General features: G+C 43.4%; 1 protein-coding gene across 1 annotated transcript; it reads left to right on the forward strand.

Moving 5' to 3' along the window:
• The first annotated feature begins 2,385 nt into the window (after positions 1-2,385).
• On the forward strand, positions 2,386-6,807 carry LOC106748916. Its single transcript, XM_014627844.1, has 2 exons — positions 2,386-2,479; positions 4,881-6,807. The coding sequence occupies exon 2, from the start codon at positions 4,894-4,896 to the stop codon at positions 6,460-6,462; it is 1,569 nt and encodes a 522-aa protein (XP_014483330.1). The 5' UTR covers positions 2,386-2,479; positions 4,881-4,893; the 3' UTR covers positions 6,463-6,807.
• Positions 6,808-19,475: the final 12,668 nt, after the last annotated feature.

The following is a 19,475-nucleotide window of genomic DNA, read 5'->3' on the forward strand; positions in this document are numbered from 1 at the left end:
CGACGCGGCGGTTGGGACTCGTCAATCGTTTCGTATTATTCGCGATTTTAACCCGTCGAGGATGCGTTTCGTGCGCGAATTATCGTTTGCCACAAGCGTTTCACACATATGTGATGATGGAACGTCGTAGAACAGCCGCCGGACATAAATGTCTCGCGAAACGGCCCATCAAGATTTCCGAACGAAGTATCGCGCGTTTACACGTAATGGCGGCTCAAAGCGTCCTTTGTTGTACGCCTTCGATCGACGAAAGGGGTTCCCGCGCGCGAACTGAGAGTGACGAAAGTGAGTCTCACAAGCAAATTGGATATGCCGAAAGTGAGTCTCATGTGCAAATTATCGTCGTGAGTACTGCAAATGATACCTCTCCCCCTTTTGTCATGAAATCGTTATCGGAAGTATCACGAAATGGGCCGTCGGGAGTGCCGAATAAAACGTCGCGCGTTCGTTCGTGTAATGGCGGCTCGAAGCGTTCTTTGTTGTACGCCTTCGATCGACGAAAGCGGTTCTCGCGCGCGAACTGAGAGTGACGAAAGTGAGTCTCACAAGCAAATTGGGTATGCCGAAAGTGAGTCTCATGCGCAAATTATCGTCGTGAGTGCTGTAAATGATACCTCTTCCCCTTTTGTCATGGAATCGTTATCGGAAGTATCACGAAATGTCGGGAGTGCCGAATAAAATGTCGCGCATTCGTTCATGTAATGGCGGCTCGAAGTTCAAATTTTCGTCACGACCGTTATGCTTGGATACTTTCGAGCTATCAAGAGGAAGTCTCGCCTACGAGTTGTCATAGGAAATGCCGAGCGGATATTGAAATTCAAGTCTCTGCATTCTGGGCCAGACATAAATCAGTAAGTGTAAAATATCAGAGGTTTCAGAGATGGTACGGATGGATTGTGACTCTTATTTGTTGAATTATATGTTGCATTGCATGTTCATTTACTAATTTGAATCATGTGTGAAATAATTATTTTGCCTTGAATACAGAAGAAGTTATCTGAAACTAAAAGTTGACGTAAAAGTAATATATAAAATATGAAAAATATTCTTGCACTTTCTATCTAGTTTTGGGATAAGTATAATTCTTTATAACATATTGATAATAATCATATTTTTCATATAGCACAAGTGTTCAAAAGACGCCCTAAAGATGTCTCAGAGATGTTCGGATATCTGTGGAATGTCTCTGGGTTGTCTTTCAAACATTTGTGCTATATGGATTACAATAAAATCTTAATTTTCTTCAAATAGAATTAGTCTCAGGTAACAATACCAAAAATACCACTAAAAATCAATAATTTTATGGAAATCTAATGTCAGTGTCCTGCAATTAACTTCATGTATGACTGATACCTCCTCTGCTACCTGATACCTTCACTATCCTGTTGATAGCACAAATTTTTATTCAAAGTAGTTATCGTTAATGCAAGATATGTATTATGAAACCGAATAATTTGCACATAATTAATTTCTATAAAAAATAACTTTAGGAATAGACTTAGACATACATGTGTTCGACATATATAGAGACACGCATGGTTTGATACAAAACAATCAATATAAGAAGGAACGGTATAATTACATGTACTTCAAAACAATTTATCATGTGTTCCAACTTTAGTATCCTTATCGCATAATTAATGACAGGTTCCGGCTATTATAATCCATACTAATTATACTGCATGCTTGTACTTGTAACGAGCGTGTCGAGTTTAAACACAATGGAGTAGAAGTTGAAATGATAATTATCATACGGTACTATATACACGCTTGATCGCTTCATTGCTGCCGATGATTTATGTATCGTGACGTATAGCAGCGTTTATTAATTATTACGTTGCTTCCTACTATACAATGTTCGTTTAGACCTGGTCCTTTGATGACTCCCTGTTTTATTTGCAACACATATATATGCTTTTTTAAGAATGTATGCAATATCAATTTGTCAGTAGAGAGATTTGTAAATCATGACTATTTGTAACATAATACTTAAATAATAATAAACATTACATCCTCTCCCTCCTTTCCCATATAATACATCTTATATTATATTATATTGATTACACAAAAAGTCGAAACTTCAATTTGATTATAAAAATATGTCTGCGGGGAATTTATTGAATTTACATTTGCATCCATTATATTTCATTTATATCAATTATGTCTGTGGGAAAAATCCAACAACAACAGTTTCGGAAATATCCTATTTATTTGAGTTTAGGTTGTTGCATCGCCTTTGTCAGACGGCGTGACTGTCTAACCATCTTTCAGTACAGGCCTTACAGTTAAAAACGACGACCAATTGTGAACGGTAGTTAACTCCGTGGTAGAGGGGTGAGCGTGTTTCAGCTGCGACAACCGAACGGTATGCAGATACGAAGCTGGAGTAAGCCGGTAGCCCGTGGGCTACCTGCGCCGTAGTAATCATAGTCACTCCGGACAGTCAACGACACTCGTGAGACCCGCAGGCGGATAGCAGGTACATTATTTAGCAAAGCTTAAAGTAACCCTTTATCAGTGTGGCTTGGTTTAACATCAAATTAACATTCGAACGTAAACAAACGCAAGAGTGCAACGGTCTGATTAAGAAAAAAATATTTTTCTCACAAAACCGGAAAATAGATTGCATTGTTTCGAGGTCGCCCTTCATTTTTATACGCGAATTTAATTATTCTATAGTAATTTCAAAACAGTTTCTTTTCTTTTTTATATGAAAATATTAATAACATGTTAATAACATATATGTTTTGCATATATGTTATTTTGTTTATTCACGTTTTTCTCTTCCTATATAGCATATAATTTATCTTTCAAATGGAAAGTTTGTTATACGATAAATATAAAAGTATACTATGTAATATATTCGCATATCCATTACGCGCGTATAGAGATGAAAAAATTTCTAAATATTTCTAATTGCATCGTCGGTATCAAGACATAATTTGAGTGGATTTTTAATGAATTATCGTTTAATTATTAACGCGTTGTATTGTCTCGCATATTGATGTTAACTAATAAATTTACGTGGGTGTATATTTTCAAAGGTATTCGTATGGAAGTGTACACGGTCGTTGGTATAAGCATGATTCTCGTTATAAAATCGGACTCAACGGTTCGTTCTCCTGCACAAATATATTGAAAGTTTATATCACAGTAGCTGCTGCTTGTGTTATATATCTGTCAAATGAATTATCTTATTTTACGTTTGAAATATGATAGCAATATCAAAGATATGATTAAATTAATTGCATTTAAAATAAATTTGGTCTTAAATCGTTCGCATCGTTCATTTATTTTCATTTAGTTGTGCGCTTTTACGATATAAAATATTAGTCCGTATTATTTAAATCGGATCTGTCTCTGTTTTTTCGTCTCTTATACTTCCCGTGTTGAAGCGAGTGTAAGCTGGTCCGTTAAATACGATGACGTTTCCGCTACGTGCCGCGTTCTGCGCGTTCCAATTTCCAAGACGGTAAAGCGTCAACGTCCAGTTCCGTCGTGAGACGCGTTGTTCGGCTGCGTGGCGTGGCCAATTAAAAAGAAGATCCTTTAATTGCGAATCGCGAGACGGTCTCCGCGTAGCGTCGGTGTAGCCTAACTGTAAACCTCGAGTATAACTGTGCGACGCCAGTAGTGGTAACGGCGAGATCGTCGTTTTGCTGAAGATTTGTTCCGCTACATCGCCGTAGATACCGGCCTCTCGCTCACAAACGCGCGGTTCGTTGTTACCGGCGTATTCACAATGTAACGTTTGTAACTGTGGAGCAATGACTCAACGCGTAACCGGAAGCTCTCCACGTTTGTCATTCGCCAAGTAAGACCCTGTCCCATGAGCACCGACCGTTCTTTGTCCGCGACGATCTCGCGTCGATTACGAAGTAATGTTACTTTTTCATTACCGTAGTGGTGGACTTTACGTTACGTTTTGACGTCTCCGGGATATAATTGCGAAAACTGCACTTCTTTTAACGTGAGGAAAAGAACGTATAGAAAGATAGGGAATGTGTCTTTTGAAAAAGTAAGAAAGGAAACCGTGAAACGGAAATTAATCGAAGCTTTCGTTGACGAGAATACGACGCGATTTCGAACCATAGTAAACACGCTCGGGCGAACAATCGCCAGGCCGGATCTACGAGCCACGCCGGAACTCGGCATAATACTGCGGAAACGGCCTGCGAAATTATATTTGTTATGGAGAATCGACCGTGTCTACGTTGGAGGACGATTTGATCTCTGACCGCGCAACGACCGGACGGAACGGTCATTGAATGTGTATCGCCGGTTCTTTTTTTGCAACCGCGCGTTTCGCGGTGAAAAGTGCCGGTGACATTCACGGTTACGTTCAAAGAGTACGTGAACAATCAGACCGATTCGCGAATGTCGGTCTCGCGTGTAGGAGAAATGTGTGAAAGTACAATTTGTTTATTTGGACCAGTGCACATCTCCGGCAGTCTTTCGTTTTTTAATTTATTAATCGAGACACTATATTTGTGTGAAATCTTTACTTATTTTTAATTTAAACGTCAGTAAATTCGCAATGTGAAAATTAACTTTATTACACGAATTATCAATTCATTTTATAAGTAATGCGGGACTTTCCTTGAACAGATAATAAAACGATCATTGTTGCTAATGAAGATGCAAATAACATTCGAAGCAATTAGAATGTATGCGTTTCAAGATAATTTTTAGAAACTGTAACTTAAATAATCCATGTTATGCTTTTGTTTTCTTTATATATTTATTTTTTAGATTCCTTGGTCCCTTTAAATTATATTTAAAATATCTTCTCTTAATTTTAATATACTCGCATTATTCATGAGATGATTTGATACGTTGGGCAACTAATATTCGACGACTTAACGACTTGTATCTTTCAGACAAATTACGATAATGCGCTTATTAAGCATGTATCGATTGATCTTTCTACTGGCTGGAGCCAAGGCGGCTGGTATCGGCGAGGCTTGGCAAGTAACGCCGCACGCGAAGTCCGTCTATACGGATCATCCGTTTCGGCCACGACTGGACTCTTCGGCATTCGAGGTTCGCACTGTAAGCGGAGTAGGTCGTCTAGCTCCTCTCGACGAATCGACCAACGCTCAGAAGCAACGTCCGGAATTCACCACACCGAGTTCCATGGAACCGAACGCTCTTCCGAATATCGCGCAGGCATCTCGAGAGAACAGAAACCTGGAGCATTTACGGGAGAGTTTCGAGGATTCATCGTACAATGACGGCAACGACGATGAGATTGAAGAGGAGGACGTAACTGAAGACGACACCGTTCCTATTCAAAAGTTGTTCAAAACGAAACTCATGATGAGACTACTGAATCTAGATAACGGGGACGACGACGATGACGATGAGGAGTCTCCAAATGAGACGAGAGGACTCGTACAACGCGTTCGTCGACAAGCGGAGAATGAGACGAGCATGGAAAAAATCTCGACGACTAAAAGCGTGCGCGAAGCTCGCCTGAGCTTTCCCGAAACATGGTCGACTTCGGTACAACCGATCTCGGTGGAGTTCCGTCATCGTATCCCTTTGGAGCAGGTGGTGCAGCAGCAGCAACAAGAAGAGGAAGAGGCAGCATTGTCTAGCAATTACCGAAGACACCAGGCACCTCGTGCGGACTTCGTGACGAGCCACCACCGACGAAGCTACCCCGAAGGCCGTGAGTCCAGAGACATGCCGATTACCAGGAACTACTACGATGACTATGAATCCCCATGGTACAGGAACACAATACGCGAAAGAGATCACGAGGTGCCGTCGTATCGTCGAGGATACAGTTACCAGTATCCCGACCGTTACAGGATGGAGAGGGACTACTACATGCGACCGTCGAGTGACCCATACTATTACGATCGTTACAGAGAGGACGAATTCGACCTCTACGGCAGGAGTCGACCGACGCCCAAGCCCAAGCGAATTATCTATTACGCCACCTTGCCGGAGATCGTGAGGAAACCGGTGGACCTACGAAATTACCCGCGAACTCCTTACGAAACAGCGAACACTATCAGATCAACAGTCACGCGAGACAGTACCTACAAACGCGTACCGGGCAACGTCGATCCCAGCAGGTATCGATACCGAAATCTGTACGACGCCTACGATCCGTACACGAAGAGGTCGAGCTACTATGAACGTCCCTACGGATATTTAGATTCGGGCGACTTGCGGCGCGTCAAAGTCTCGACGAAGGAGAATCTGCGGAACGACGGATTCGATGCGGGCAATGAGCGGAAGGTGAGCAATCTCATAACAATCCGCAATGACGATGGCAAGCTGCCGTGGCCGGTGCAGATCGGCACGGAGGTCAACATCAAGGAAGATGAAAGGATCCCCGGCAGAAAGATCTTCGGCGAGAGTGCTGGCGGCTACGAAAGATTCCAGAGCGCGCAACTGCAAAAAGCACCGGACGCCACCGGCTCTAGCGAACTCCAAAATGTCAATTAATTAATTAGTCGAATGTCACATGTTCATAAATTATTTCGGAGAAGGATTATGTGAACATAGGTTGGACACATGACACGCAAAATTGCACGTGAGAGAGGCTAGGATATGCGTATAAGTAGACACGTATAAGTAAAAACACATATAATAAACGTCTTCATATAATATGCAGGGTATCCCAGGCTTAGAAAGCCATCTTTCGTTTGAGTTTTTTAGTCAACGCGAGATCGACTTTTTTTATGTCGATGTTTAATGTGGATTTTGTGAATTTATAATATTCTTCCTGTTATCATAGGTTATTACTGTTGCAATTATTCGGTTTCATATACATACAAGCAAAGTTGTTGGGCGATACCGAGAAAAGATCGCTGAAATAATCTCTAAAACGGTCAACTGACTACTAATTGACTGTTATCACGAGTGAAGAATACAAATCACCACATGATCGATTATTTGTTTTTAATATAAAGATTATATCAAATTCCTAAAATTGTTCAATTCCTGATGATCGAAAATTATTAAAATGTTTTATTTGATTTTATATAGTTATATAGGGGTGGCAATGGGGGAGGTTAGGGCTAAATAAATGTGTTGGGTATTTGGTTGGTTTATTAGTTGTGGGTATTTGGTATAGTGTATTTAAACATATCAAATTATTATTGATGGAATAGAGTATGTATGAAAAGTAGCTCTTCTAAGGAATGATAACCGATTTATTCGTTTACATTTCTGTGGGCTTATATATAATTTTTATTGCCGTACAAAATGTTTGCAATATGAAATTAGAGGATATTTCTTTTGTATTTTATATACCGCATATGTTTTATTAAAAAATAAATTTTGTACTAATTTAATAATTATATTTTATATATATATATATATATATATATATATATATCTGCGATTATTAAGAAATTATTTAATATACGTATATATAAAAAAGAGAGAGACTCTTTACTCTCTTCCCTGACAGAAACGTCTATTTTATACCTTCAATAATAAAGTTCCGAGATTCAGTTTTCGCTGAATCTATTAATTTTCACATTTTAATTTTTCTAATAGCTCTTCGTAAGTTTTTCCCAAAACTCCTTTAGAATTATCCCCTCTACTTTCGTATTGCAATATTGTGCCTTAAAATCATATTTCATAATTATCCAGAACAATGAGATATATTATTAATTGAATTTTATTCCTATTATCAAACTGATTTTTCATTTTATATCTCATGATTATTTTGTTTGATACTAAATTTGTTTTATAGTGAATTTGAACTATTTATACACACCGTTGCGTTTTGAGTACATACGTACGCATTACCACAGCTGCATTCAATATTCATGTATAATCGGTCAAATCGTCACTTCACAGTTATCATCGGTTGCTTATTCGTTCGTACGAGGACTTACCGACGAACAAGCGCTCGTTACCATGAGAGCTAAATGTTTCACACAATAGCTATGTCTGTAGACTACCGCCATCTGGTGCTGGGTAATCCAGAACAATAACCCATATTTTACGTCGGTAAAATCAGGATCGCACCTGCGCGTCTTGTTATCTCTTTCAATAAACTTATGAAACTATAGAAACCAATGTGACAATAAAATGCACGTTTAAGAGTGGAACTTTTATTGTCATAACATAATATGAAAAGATGATAACCAAATCATTAATTTTTCTTAGAATTAAATATGTATTAAAGTCGCATTCAAGACCACAATCATCAAGACGACTTTAGACAAAGATGTTATTAATGCTTTTGAAAAATAATTTTTTTTTCTCAGAGGCATTGACATTTTTACGATCGCAAAAAAGAAAAGTTGATATTTCAATTGATCGAGAACGTCGCTTCGGAACCGTTGAGATTTCTTCGTCATCACATCATCATCGAAGAAAGTCAGAAATCATCGCATCGACCTCCTAATCGGCGGTATTATCGTGCATTATCGGGCCATATGGAATTTGGGCCCGAAAATAGTCCCGTGCAGGAAATTGCTAACGACTTAAACGTTGGGGCGGCGCACTGGGACCGTAAGTCCCATGGCCCCAGTTGTGATGGATGGACTCCGGCCCACTCTGTAATTTGAAGGCGTTTTATGTGTGCCCTAACACGTACTCCTTCAATGATCCTCCATATGTCCCAATTGTCGTCCGATATAACTACGGGCTCGTGAACGGGCGCGATAGCCCTTTATCGCGGTTTCGATACACGCGAGTTATTGGCATGAAATGAACTTTAATAATATTAAATTATTATCTCCGCGATTCACGAGATAATTTATCCGTTATTTTTCTCTACCGCTTTACGAATCGTTTCAAAGATAGGGAGCGAGCGTTGCAATCTTTTCCCTTTCGCAAATAAGCATCTGTGCGTGCGCCTGTCCGCGGCAAATTTAACGTAACGTATTTAATAATTCTATCATTAGCAAATCGCCTTTTATGAAATTTCGCGGAATCTAAACGAAGTGCCCCCGTCCTGTTTGCCTTTCCGTTACAATCTCGCTAATTTCGAATTTACGGGCGAAAATTCGAGTTAATCGTTAAATGTTAGTACTTGCATGAATAAATTACGCAATGCGAAATCGCATGGGGGTGGTGGTCAGGGGAGGGGAGAAGGGGCGGGCAGCAAAAACTTATGATACCGCAATTCGCGTTGCGAATTACATAGTTATTTAATAAATCGCTTTACATGTGCTCGCTAGCGAGCTAATTAGTACCGGCGCTATTATGCAAATCTTATACGCGGCGTAGGCATGGTTAAATGAATACCCAATTAAATTGCAAAGTGAGCGTTCCCAATTTTCCCTATATATTTTGCCCTTTGGTACACTAATTAATTTCCACGGTCGAGCTCACTTTATTTACGCGCGACAAACCTCAAAATTGTAGCCCACCCACCGGCGTATATTTACGCGAGCGCGCGGCCGCGCGCGCGCTGCGCAAAAATGCTCTCGCGCGAATTACTGCGTGTGCATCTCGACAGCCAATGCGCGCTCTCTTCTGGTCCACTCGCGAACGGTGAATAACGAGATCGTCGGATTTTTGACGTTTCTGGAGTGAATTCTTTTCTGAAATTTGCGACTCTAATACGATAGCGAGCAATCCATTCCACTCTTTTCCTCCTTTTCTTATGGGTGTCTATCCTCTCTGAACAGCTGCTGTGCTTTATACTCGAGATCGATTTCATTTTTTCCCGATATTCCCATTTTAGTTGCCAGAGAATACTTCAAAAAGTAACCGATGGTATTTCACATCGTCAGGTCCGAACCAATCCGTCTCATCCCACTACCGTCTTTTTACACAGTAAGAACAGGACACGTCGCCAGGCGTGACAAGGATCGGTCGGGTCAAGCGGCGAAACGTGACGAAGCGTTTCGTCGTCGGTCCCGATACGCAAGAACGGCCGGGGGCTACCCTTCCTCCCGGTATAACGTGGAATTATTGTGGATAATATGTGGATAGTTAGTCCGCGATTAGTCTGTCCGGTGGATTGTATCCCTCCCTCCCTGCTGTTGCCTCGTTGCCCCGCGGCCAGCGCCTGCCGTGATAAATGACCGAATCCTTTAGAGTTTTTAGCCGCGAACCGCTCGCTCAAAGGCTCCCCGCTCTCCCCCTCTTTCTCTCTCTCGCTCTGCATTTCTCCCCACGAACCCGTCCACCTCGGCCGAAGGTCGTCGCTACAATTTTGTCGTAAATCACGGTAAACGTTGACGTAAACGCCACGGGTAATTAGATACACTTGCCCGCGCTTCTTGCGCGCCCACCGTCACGTCTTCGTCGCCGATCCGAGCTCTCGTCCTTTCGCGACGAACCCGAGAATGGTTGGTCGGTCCTCTCGGGCCGAAGTGTTCGTCGAGAAAGTGAAGCCTCTCAAGAAATTTTTAAACAGTTGTAGAGGCGATTTTTGCAAAATGTCTGAATGGTTCAGTTTTCGTGAGAAATTGAGTGTTCATCAATCACGAAGAAAATAAGGAACAATTTTCACGCTTGTATCGCCTTTCACACCGCAAATTATACGGTATTCTTCGATTTATTTATGAAATTATCCGACGCACGATTCGTTTTAGAGCTACGATCTCATGGAGAGTATTCAAAATTAATATAAAGAGCGAAGGAAGGACGAGAGCGCGCGGTAGCTATTTAGCGCGCCAATAAACGTCAACGACGGTGATATTTACGATCGTTGGTTATCAAAATTAAAAGGACACTCCGCGATCACTGAGAGAAAACAGCGCGAGAAAGCTCCCCTATACTCCTCGCTTTTCCTCCTGCCTTAACATCGCTAATCCATTGGCTACTCGCCCCGTAGCGATTTTCGGCGAGCAGGGCGAGGTCGATGAGTTTACCACCGCTGGGGGTTTCGATGTAGATTGCGACCCACGCCTAATTTTGAGACTCACCGTTGTTTATTGCCGAATCCTTTTAGCCTCGAATAGGGTGCTGGGTAACTTCGTGTCTCCCTATTCGCCGTTGGAAAGAAAAGAGCGTCGGTCGCTCTGCATTAAGGAGCAAGCTTGGAGAAGAAAGGAAAGGAAAGGAAGGGGTCAGGGGGGACGCGTCGTTAGCGCGTACGCAATGCGAAACCTACACTTTCCGTTTCATTTAGAATCCGGTATAATGTTCATTTTAAGAAACGGTTTAAGAGTATCACTTTTCTTCTCCCGTCATATAAAATAGACTACAGAATGTATTCTTGTAATATTTGCACATGAAAAAATTGAATTTGTCTTGCAGTCTATGGCGTGTCGTTTGAAGATTTCGCGTTATTAGAGAGTCACAGACGCGCATAAGCTTGGTCGTCGTCCGGTGCAGCACTCTAGGGCTAATGCGACGCGAAATAAGCTCCCCGCGAAGTTACCCGCGAGGCATTCGGCGAGATCGTTAAGGACACACCTGCGGAAAACACGGGTGGGCCGTGTGACTCCGCATTAAAATCGCATTTGCCGCTTTTCCATGTTCCCGTTGCGTTCATTAAACGATTAGTTCTACCCTGAAGCGAAAATATTTAACGTCGAACATTAAGAAGTCTCGGCGAAAGATGACGTTCAATTTTCTCATTCTTGAAAGACCACGAAAAATTATGAGTTAATCGAATAGACATGTTACACTATTCAAGCTATTGTCTTATCTTGAAGCTACAATTGTTTATTTATTTTGGTTTATTCCATGTTGAATCTTAAAGGAAAACTCATCTCAGAATTATTATTTAATATTCGGGATTATCTCAATATTCGACCTACATTTAATCTTTAATTAAATACTCTTAATTTTAATTAGCAATGTATTACGTAACCGATTTCGTTGCAGATAAAATATGTAAAATCAGCAAATATTAAGTTCGCTACTGTTTCTCTCTTTCTTTCTCTTTTCTTTCTTCTCTCTCTCTCTCTCTCTCTCTCTCTCTCTCGGAATTTTCTCAACTTGCAGCAACAACGTAGAGATTGTCGTAATTTGTCTGTCAGTGTCAAGATCTAAAATCACCTAAATTAGACCGGTTTGCACCTCCAGCGCAATAACAGTCGAGCATTTACAAAGTCATGCGTGACTCGCGTTATTTACCTTTATATCGCAAACCACACACGACCACTGACCGGCCGACCGACCGTCCCGTCTGTCTATCCATCCATCCGTTCATTCGTTCGTCCCTTCGTCGTACGTCCATTCGGAGTCGCCTGGCTCGAGACTCGGAGGGAGGAAAACGCCGAGTGCGCATCGGTTCCCTCGTTTCATCGGGCTCTCCAATAAGAGTACACCTATAATTTGTAACGTGGCTCGGGTACCGGCCTAATGGAAAAATGCGTTCCGGCCAATTTTACGCGCAGCCGTCAGAGCAGGTTGTTGGCCGTAGTGCCGGCGCAAAGAGGAGGAGAAGAAGGAAGAGGAGGAAGAGCGAAACGAAAGATAGCTGCAGGAGAGATGGGCGGGGGAGGAGAGGACAGCAGCGAAAGAGAGAGACATAGGAGCAGAGAAGAAGAGAAAGATGAAGATGAAGAAGAAGAAGAAGATGATGCGAACGAAGAAGATCATGTGGACGTAGAAAGGAGCCTTCTGCAACCGCGTGAAAGATGCACACACGCAATAGCGTTGGTAAAGGATGGTGATGGTAGTGGTGGTCGTAGTGGTAGTGGCAACGTGGATACGGGTGGTGGATTTAAATGTGCTACAAAAGAAGTAAATCTGTAATAGGATTATAATGCGGATCTCTTACTCTCTCTCTCTCTCGCTCTTTCCTGCTCCTTCATTTTTTCTCTTCTCTCTTGTCCGGCCAAACGCAGGCGTGGCGCTTGTTGCGCTGGACTTCCTCGTCTCGGGGCACTTACGAGTGGCCCTTCGAGTGGTTCGATTAAGCCCGGGTCGCATGGAGCCGATGCGTATTACTTCGCCGAAGCGTGTTCATATGCTCTCCTGGTCGCGCGGTCTTCGCTCGCTTTAATGACGTTAAGGCCTATTTAGACCGGTCAATTTCTGAGCTGTATCGTATGAGAACAGAAGTCCATACGAGGTTCGTAGTACGAGCAATCGAATTCTATCGACTAAAATAAGTATTAACGCGTCACGTCGTACATTTCATACTTTTACGACCTCAACCGCTATTTAGAGTTGCAATACGGTATTGTGTGTGTGCCAATGATTATATATTAATTTATATATTTCGTACGTTTTATTCTGAGATCAAATAACGACGGCATAAAATGACGACAATATTTCTTTAATAAAACGATTTCATTAAAATCGAATAAGACAAGGTATATTTAATTTGATAAGTGTAAATTCTCTGTTTTACTTTTCTTTCTCATAGTTTATTGCTCAAAGAATGTGATAAAGGTCTGCCAAATCATATTTATCATATTAGATTTAATATTAGATCTGATTGGAGAATGGTGTTTTCATTCAAAACACTTCTCTCGTAGAGTAGAAAACGATCTATCACGCGCGCGAGACGCGCTCGATCATACCAAGCGAAGCTGATTAACAGGCGTGCCGGTTCAGTTTTCCAAAGACAATTATTTAACTTGCCAATATTGAACAGCGTTCAATTAGAGGCGAATCGAAATGAACACCGGGAATGATTCGAGCCGCTGCGTGCGCGCCAGGTTGATACCACCGCATCGGTTTTAAATCCCCATATAACGCTGCAATCCGTAAATGAAAATCTGTCGGCGGCGCCCTGAAATGGTTACGCGAGTGGGGTATCGCGTAACATTTGCTCGCCGCAGGGACGTGGATAAAGGGAAGCTGCGATATTTTTTGTCCAAATACTTTGTGTGTAACGCCAAATAACGTAACGCGAATCTTCGTCGACCGGACGTTTTTGATCCTAGTTATTTCTCGTTAAAGACAGCTCTAATGCGGCATCATTTATTTGCCGCATACTTTAAACATATTGCAAATGAGACTTTAGTGCAATATTTGACATTTATACGTATATTGAAAAAAAAATATATATATATACACACACATATATGTAAAACATTTAATTTAGCTTTGGAATGTTCTCAAAGTTATACATTTTGTCGTAAGGAAACTTCTCTAATGAGAAAATTTTATCTTCAAAATTCTCAGCAATTTCCATTTAAATCTAAACTCTTACTTAGTCTTTGTCGTTAGTCGTAACTACTGAGATGCTTAGCCAACATAAACTCTCGTTCTCTCGAAAATATAGATATACTCTCGTTCTCTCTTTAGGGCTAATGCTCCATCGGAGGGTTAGCAAGGCTGCTCGCTGACGTCGGTCTGCGGTCTTAACAAGCGCGAATACCGCGATGTCGACTATCGACGTCGAGCATAATCCTCGACTGCGGGACAGTCGTGGACGAGCATTTAAATGGTCCCGCGATGGCGCGGTCGTTATTGCTCGTGGCCTTTGATTAACAACGACGCGATGGTCGGTTCGTGGAGCGAGGGAAAGAGAGAAAGAAAGATGCAGAGGACAGGGCGGTGAGAGAAAATAAGAGAGAAAGGCAATGAGAGAGCGTATCGTAGTCCTGTGTAACATAACCGAGTAACAAGCAAGGCGCTCTCCCCGGACGTAAAGATGTCTCGGCGGTCGACTCGGTTATATCTTCATTATAAGCTCGGCAGAGTTACGTACTGCCGCGGCTCGTGGTGCTCAAAATTATGCGCCGCCCGGAGTTATCACTGCCTTCGGGGTCGGGCGCACGAATAATTGGCTTCCACCCATATAATATACTCTATACATCTCGCCACGGCGTTCTCCGCTCTCAGTACGCGTCTCACGATGGGGCACAACCCGGTTCGCGTGTAAGCCCTCGTCTCCGCTTTCGGTCGATCGAAAATAATAAAAAACCAGAAAACGCGTTCGTGTAAACGGAAGAAAAATAAAGACAATACTTGTGCAAATCGTCCCATGACTTTGTTCGAGCAACGGGCACGAGTTCGACGAATCTGTTGTTTCTTCATCTCCCTTCGACGGCGCGAAGTATCCGACTCGCGCGATAGCTAAACATTCACGTCAGACTAAATTGTATTAGTACTCAAAATATACAATCACGAAAACATAGAAAAGCCAAATAAAATTTTTTATGGGAGGATATATGTTTTCATAACCACTCAAGTAGTAAAAAATGAGAAAATCGCGGGGTTATGTAATCGATTTTCATTAATTTACTATGAAAACAGTAAGTCTCAAACGGGAGAAGGCTAAAAAGAAAATTAAATGTACACGTTTTATCACACCAGCGCGATCGTACTTCGTTATTAAACATCGCCGATGCATTCACCCTAGTTTTCTGTCCCTTTGCGAGCTGACTCGTTGCATTCTGCGCTTTTTGCTCCTCTCCCCTCTTCTCTCTCTCTCTCTTGGCTGTCGTGCCAACCGGGTTTATCGAACCCGCCGTCGCCGCCGCCACCACCGCTGCCGACGATTCGGAATCCCCGCGTTTCCTTACGAAACGAACGGAATGCATAAGTATTTCCGGCGATATTCTACGACGGCGCGGAGGGAGGATTCTCCGCGGCGACTTCCGGTTGCGAGGCGAGCTAGTGTCCCTAATTACCGTGTCGGGTTCATGAATACGATTGCCGCCACCGCACGGAAGCTAGCGTGGCGTCACTGGCTGTTACTACTGCTCATGAATTTATGTATCTGCATTCTCCGACGCTGCTCGGCTCGGGGCACCCCGAAGAAGAGGAGTCGTTGTCTCCCGTCGGCGCGGTTCCTTACCCTTTTCGTCTCACGCCTCGCTACCCCCGAAAGGATGTCGCGCCTTGACTCTGACCGGCGCTCGATTCGCATCAGTTGCTTTCCATACGGGATGATGATTTAGGAAGAATTGTGCGCGTTCCGGGCGACGATAGTATCGCGAAAGGAGTTCATACAGACGAGCGTTCTGTTCTAAATAATCGCGTGCCTCGATAAAATCGTTCGAACTTATGAGATATGAAACTATCAACACTCGTGTGCCGTCGATTTAAATTCCTACCAACTTACTGTTTGCGCGACTCAAAATGCACAACGGGGATAACCACTTTTACAGTTGCTCCTCGTCTCAGTCGAAGATTTCCGGAAGGACATCATGATATATTTATTCCCTCGTGTTTAAGAGCACAGATTGCTTGCGGTACTTCCACGGCTTTATGTCGCGCTTTCATTATGGTCCGCACGCGGAAAGAAACGCGCGGCGTTACGGTTAAAATGTGCGCGATGTATACATAGCCGCCTCACTTCCTGTTATTTTTCCTCGCAAAACGGAAATTAAGTCCGGGAGTTACCGCCGCGTGCGTTAACACCGTCGTGCAGCGGACCCGTTGCGAGAAAAGAGAGCCGCGTATCTGAGAAACGCGGCGCCCTCCCTCTCGCGAATAGTTCCCCTATTTGAATCGGTCGTTATCACTCGCTTTCCATGATTTGTGCGGTGCGTAAAAAACGCGTTTTATAATACAACGCGTCGTAAAAGAATACCGCACCTCAAGACGATACGTCGTTGCAAATGCGTCCACGATTATCCAGATTCGCCAAGTTTCCGCTCCCGTCCGCTCGTATATTTCATGCTTTAAACGTTAACCTTTCGCGCGAGTATAATATAGCGTTATAACTTGCGAAGACCCCGCTATGATTCCACATAAAGTTATAATGATTTGCTAGTTATACGCGTACGCATCCGAATGCTATGAGAAAAATCGGACTTGTGTACCCGATATCGTGCGATATTTCAGAAAGTTAAAGTGCGTTTGCGCGGCGTTTCGCAATTCTGATTTGATATAATGATCGCGCGCAGCGTTTGGCACTCCGATGGAATTAATTTCACAAGAATTACATCGGATTATTATAATTGCGCGTGATTTTATTTCATTAACCGGAGAGAAAAATTCATTTTACGATCGAGGATGTGTTTAGTGTGATATTTTTCGTAACAATTTTTGCCGCCCGGCGAGGATAATTTAATTAATAACGCGATTCAATCCGGATAATTGAAAAATCCCGCTGTTTCACACGTTCGCCCATATAATGATGTTAACTGCCCGTTAATCTTTATTTATCCATAACACCTGAGCGAGCTATTAAATTTAATTTGGTGATATAATTATATCGCGTTATACATTATTTCTTTTTATTTGATGCTAAACAAACGTTTATTCGCACACTGAGAGACAAGAGTCCTCGAAGAGAAACAAAGGCTGCCATAATTGAAAAGAATTAATTACGCTCTGCCGTGTGCGTCGTTTGTGATTAACATGCGGTTAGACATAAATTAAAATCAAGCCTTGGCGTCGGCGCGACGAGCGGGGCAGATACGCTGAAGTAATATGGAAGCGCGGCGGATATGTATGCGCTTATTTACATTGTAGTGACATTGTACCGGTCGCGTACACGAATGCGTACAACGTCTCGCGATTAATCGAGGCGCGAGCGAGCGTGCTGGCGCGGCGATGGACAGAGGAAACCGTCGCGATTTAACATATTAGCGTTAATTAAGGCAATTATGTCTCCGTGTCGTGAGCATGAGAGTGTGTCCGCTCTCTGGCTCGACTCATCCATATTCAGCAACCATTTCCGACCGGGGTTGTACGCGTATATGAAAGACTTAGAGAGAGAGAGAGAGACGCCATCCACATAAGCCGCGTGTGTTGTTCACTGCCTTCGGAGTGTCGCACGTTGACAGTCACCGTGGGATTATTCCGTTCACCGTCGTCACGAGAGGATCGAGGACGTAATAACGTAACCACGTTCTCTTTACGGTCTCCATGTATGTTCGTCTCTCTCTATTTCTTTCTCTACTCGTGTTCGCCCACGAAACTCCATTAGAATTTGCATCGTGCCGTGCAGCCGCGTAGGAAGTCCTTGCCTCTTCGCGCAATTATCGCGGCGATAATAATGAGATCGTAATGAAGATCGCCACGGTGAACATCTCGTCGTTAGCGGTTGGGTAACGCCGCGGTATACTTTGTAATGCTAAGGTACATCGGGAAATCGTCCAGACTCTTGATTAACTCGGCGAATTCAACGAGTTTCGCGAATCTAGGGTCGCGAAGCGTTCGAAACTTGGAACGAAACGCGAACAAAAGCTCGATCGAAATTTCGCTCACAGTGACGTCGCGTATACATACATATGTACAACGAGATAACGGCGATTCGCGCGTACAGAGGATCGGCCGTCTGGCGGCGTCTAAAATTGGAAGAGCGGCCAGTCGATACTCGCGATAGTGATAGCGCGCGGCGGTGGCGGTGTGGAGACGTGTTGCGCAAAAAGCGAGGAAAAAGGAAGCACGGCGGAGGAGAAAATAGGAGGAGGACGAGGAAGAGGAGAGAGCGTGGGAGGGTGAGGCGGAGGGAAACGGGGGATGCGAGGCGGCAGTTAAAAGAGGCAGGGTGAGAGTCGGGCCAAGCCAGCTAGCTGGCCGGGTGGATGCAGACAGAGAGTTCAAGGGGTGGGTGGACGGAAGAGGGCGAAGAGGACAAGGCAGGAGACGGCGAGAGGGACGAGGAGGGTCGGGCGGAGAGAAACGAGAGGGCGGCGGGCAGGAGGATAGGAGAAAACCGGGCACGTCTAGGTTTTGCTATGACCAATGGCAGACGGGGACACAGCGCGCGCCGTTCGTATCGATCCAAGAGAGAGACTACCACGTTGGACTCTCCGTGGAGTGCCTCTCTCGCCCGGGTCACCTCATCCGTCCTCACCGAGGATCCTTCGTCTTCCTCGTTTTTCAGACCGCGCCATGCCGGGCCACGCCGTATTTTCCTTTTGTTCGTGCGATTTATCGCTCGCCCTCCCTGCCCCGCGTGTTCCGCCCTTTTCTCCATCGCTTGTTCGTGTCTCAAATGAGATACTTATTGGTCTCCGGATGTGCTTAATTTAATATCCCGCAATAAAGATAATGCGTGCGTTAAGTCTGCATCAGAACATACTCGAGGAGTGTCGATATCTTTATAATAGTTTCTTCTCTCGTCGGGAATTTTGCAACTTTGCTGTACTTCTTATTTATAACAATTCGTTATCCTCGGCTCGTTCTGACACTATAGCTACGCGGTGGTGGATCTACAATAATCAGAGATATTCGTTCGTTCTTCTATTATATAAAAGAAAAGAACTGAATAGTCTTAGATAAAAATTCGATAAAGCGGCAATGTAACGTTATATTACAATGTCGTATTATACTCCTCGTTCATTCCTGATATCGTGAGTAATCGTGAAAAGTCACTTTCCTTTGAATCATCATCGTTTCACATTCGAATCGTGTAGTATCTTAAAAATCCTCAAGAATACGACAATCCGTCTCAGCAAGATCTTAAACGCTTTCGTTGTGCTAACAACTTCTGCGTCCGTGGCTTGGCCGAGCGCAAGTCCTCGCGTCTAACATTAGTAGAAGTCGTTTATCTCGATGGGAGCTCGTTCGATAACCTTGGACGTTCTCCAGAGTGCACTTCGGTCGGAGGGTGCAGCCTCGAGGAGGGCACCTTTAACCTTCTTGAAAGGGGACAGGGCATGCGCGGCAAGATTCGAGCCGGGTCCTCCCTATCAAGAGACACGGATATCGAGTTGAGGGCGGGAGGGTGGGAG

Source organism: Dinoponera quadriceps, unplaced genomic scaffold (assembly GCF_001313825.1).
Source record: "Dinoponera quadriceps isolate SergipeBrazil2010 unplaced genomic scaffold, ASM131382v1 scaffold3271, whole genome shotgun sequence".
NCBI lineage: Eukaryota > Metazoa > Arthropoda > Insecta > Hymenoptera > Formicidae > Dinoponera > Dinoponera quadriceps.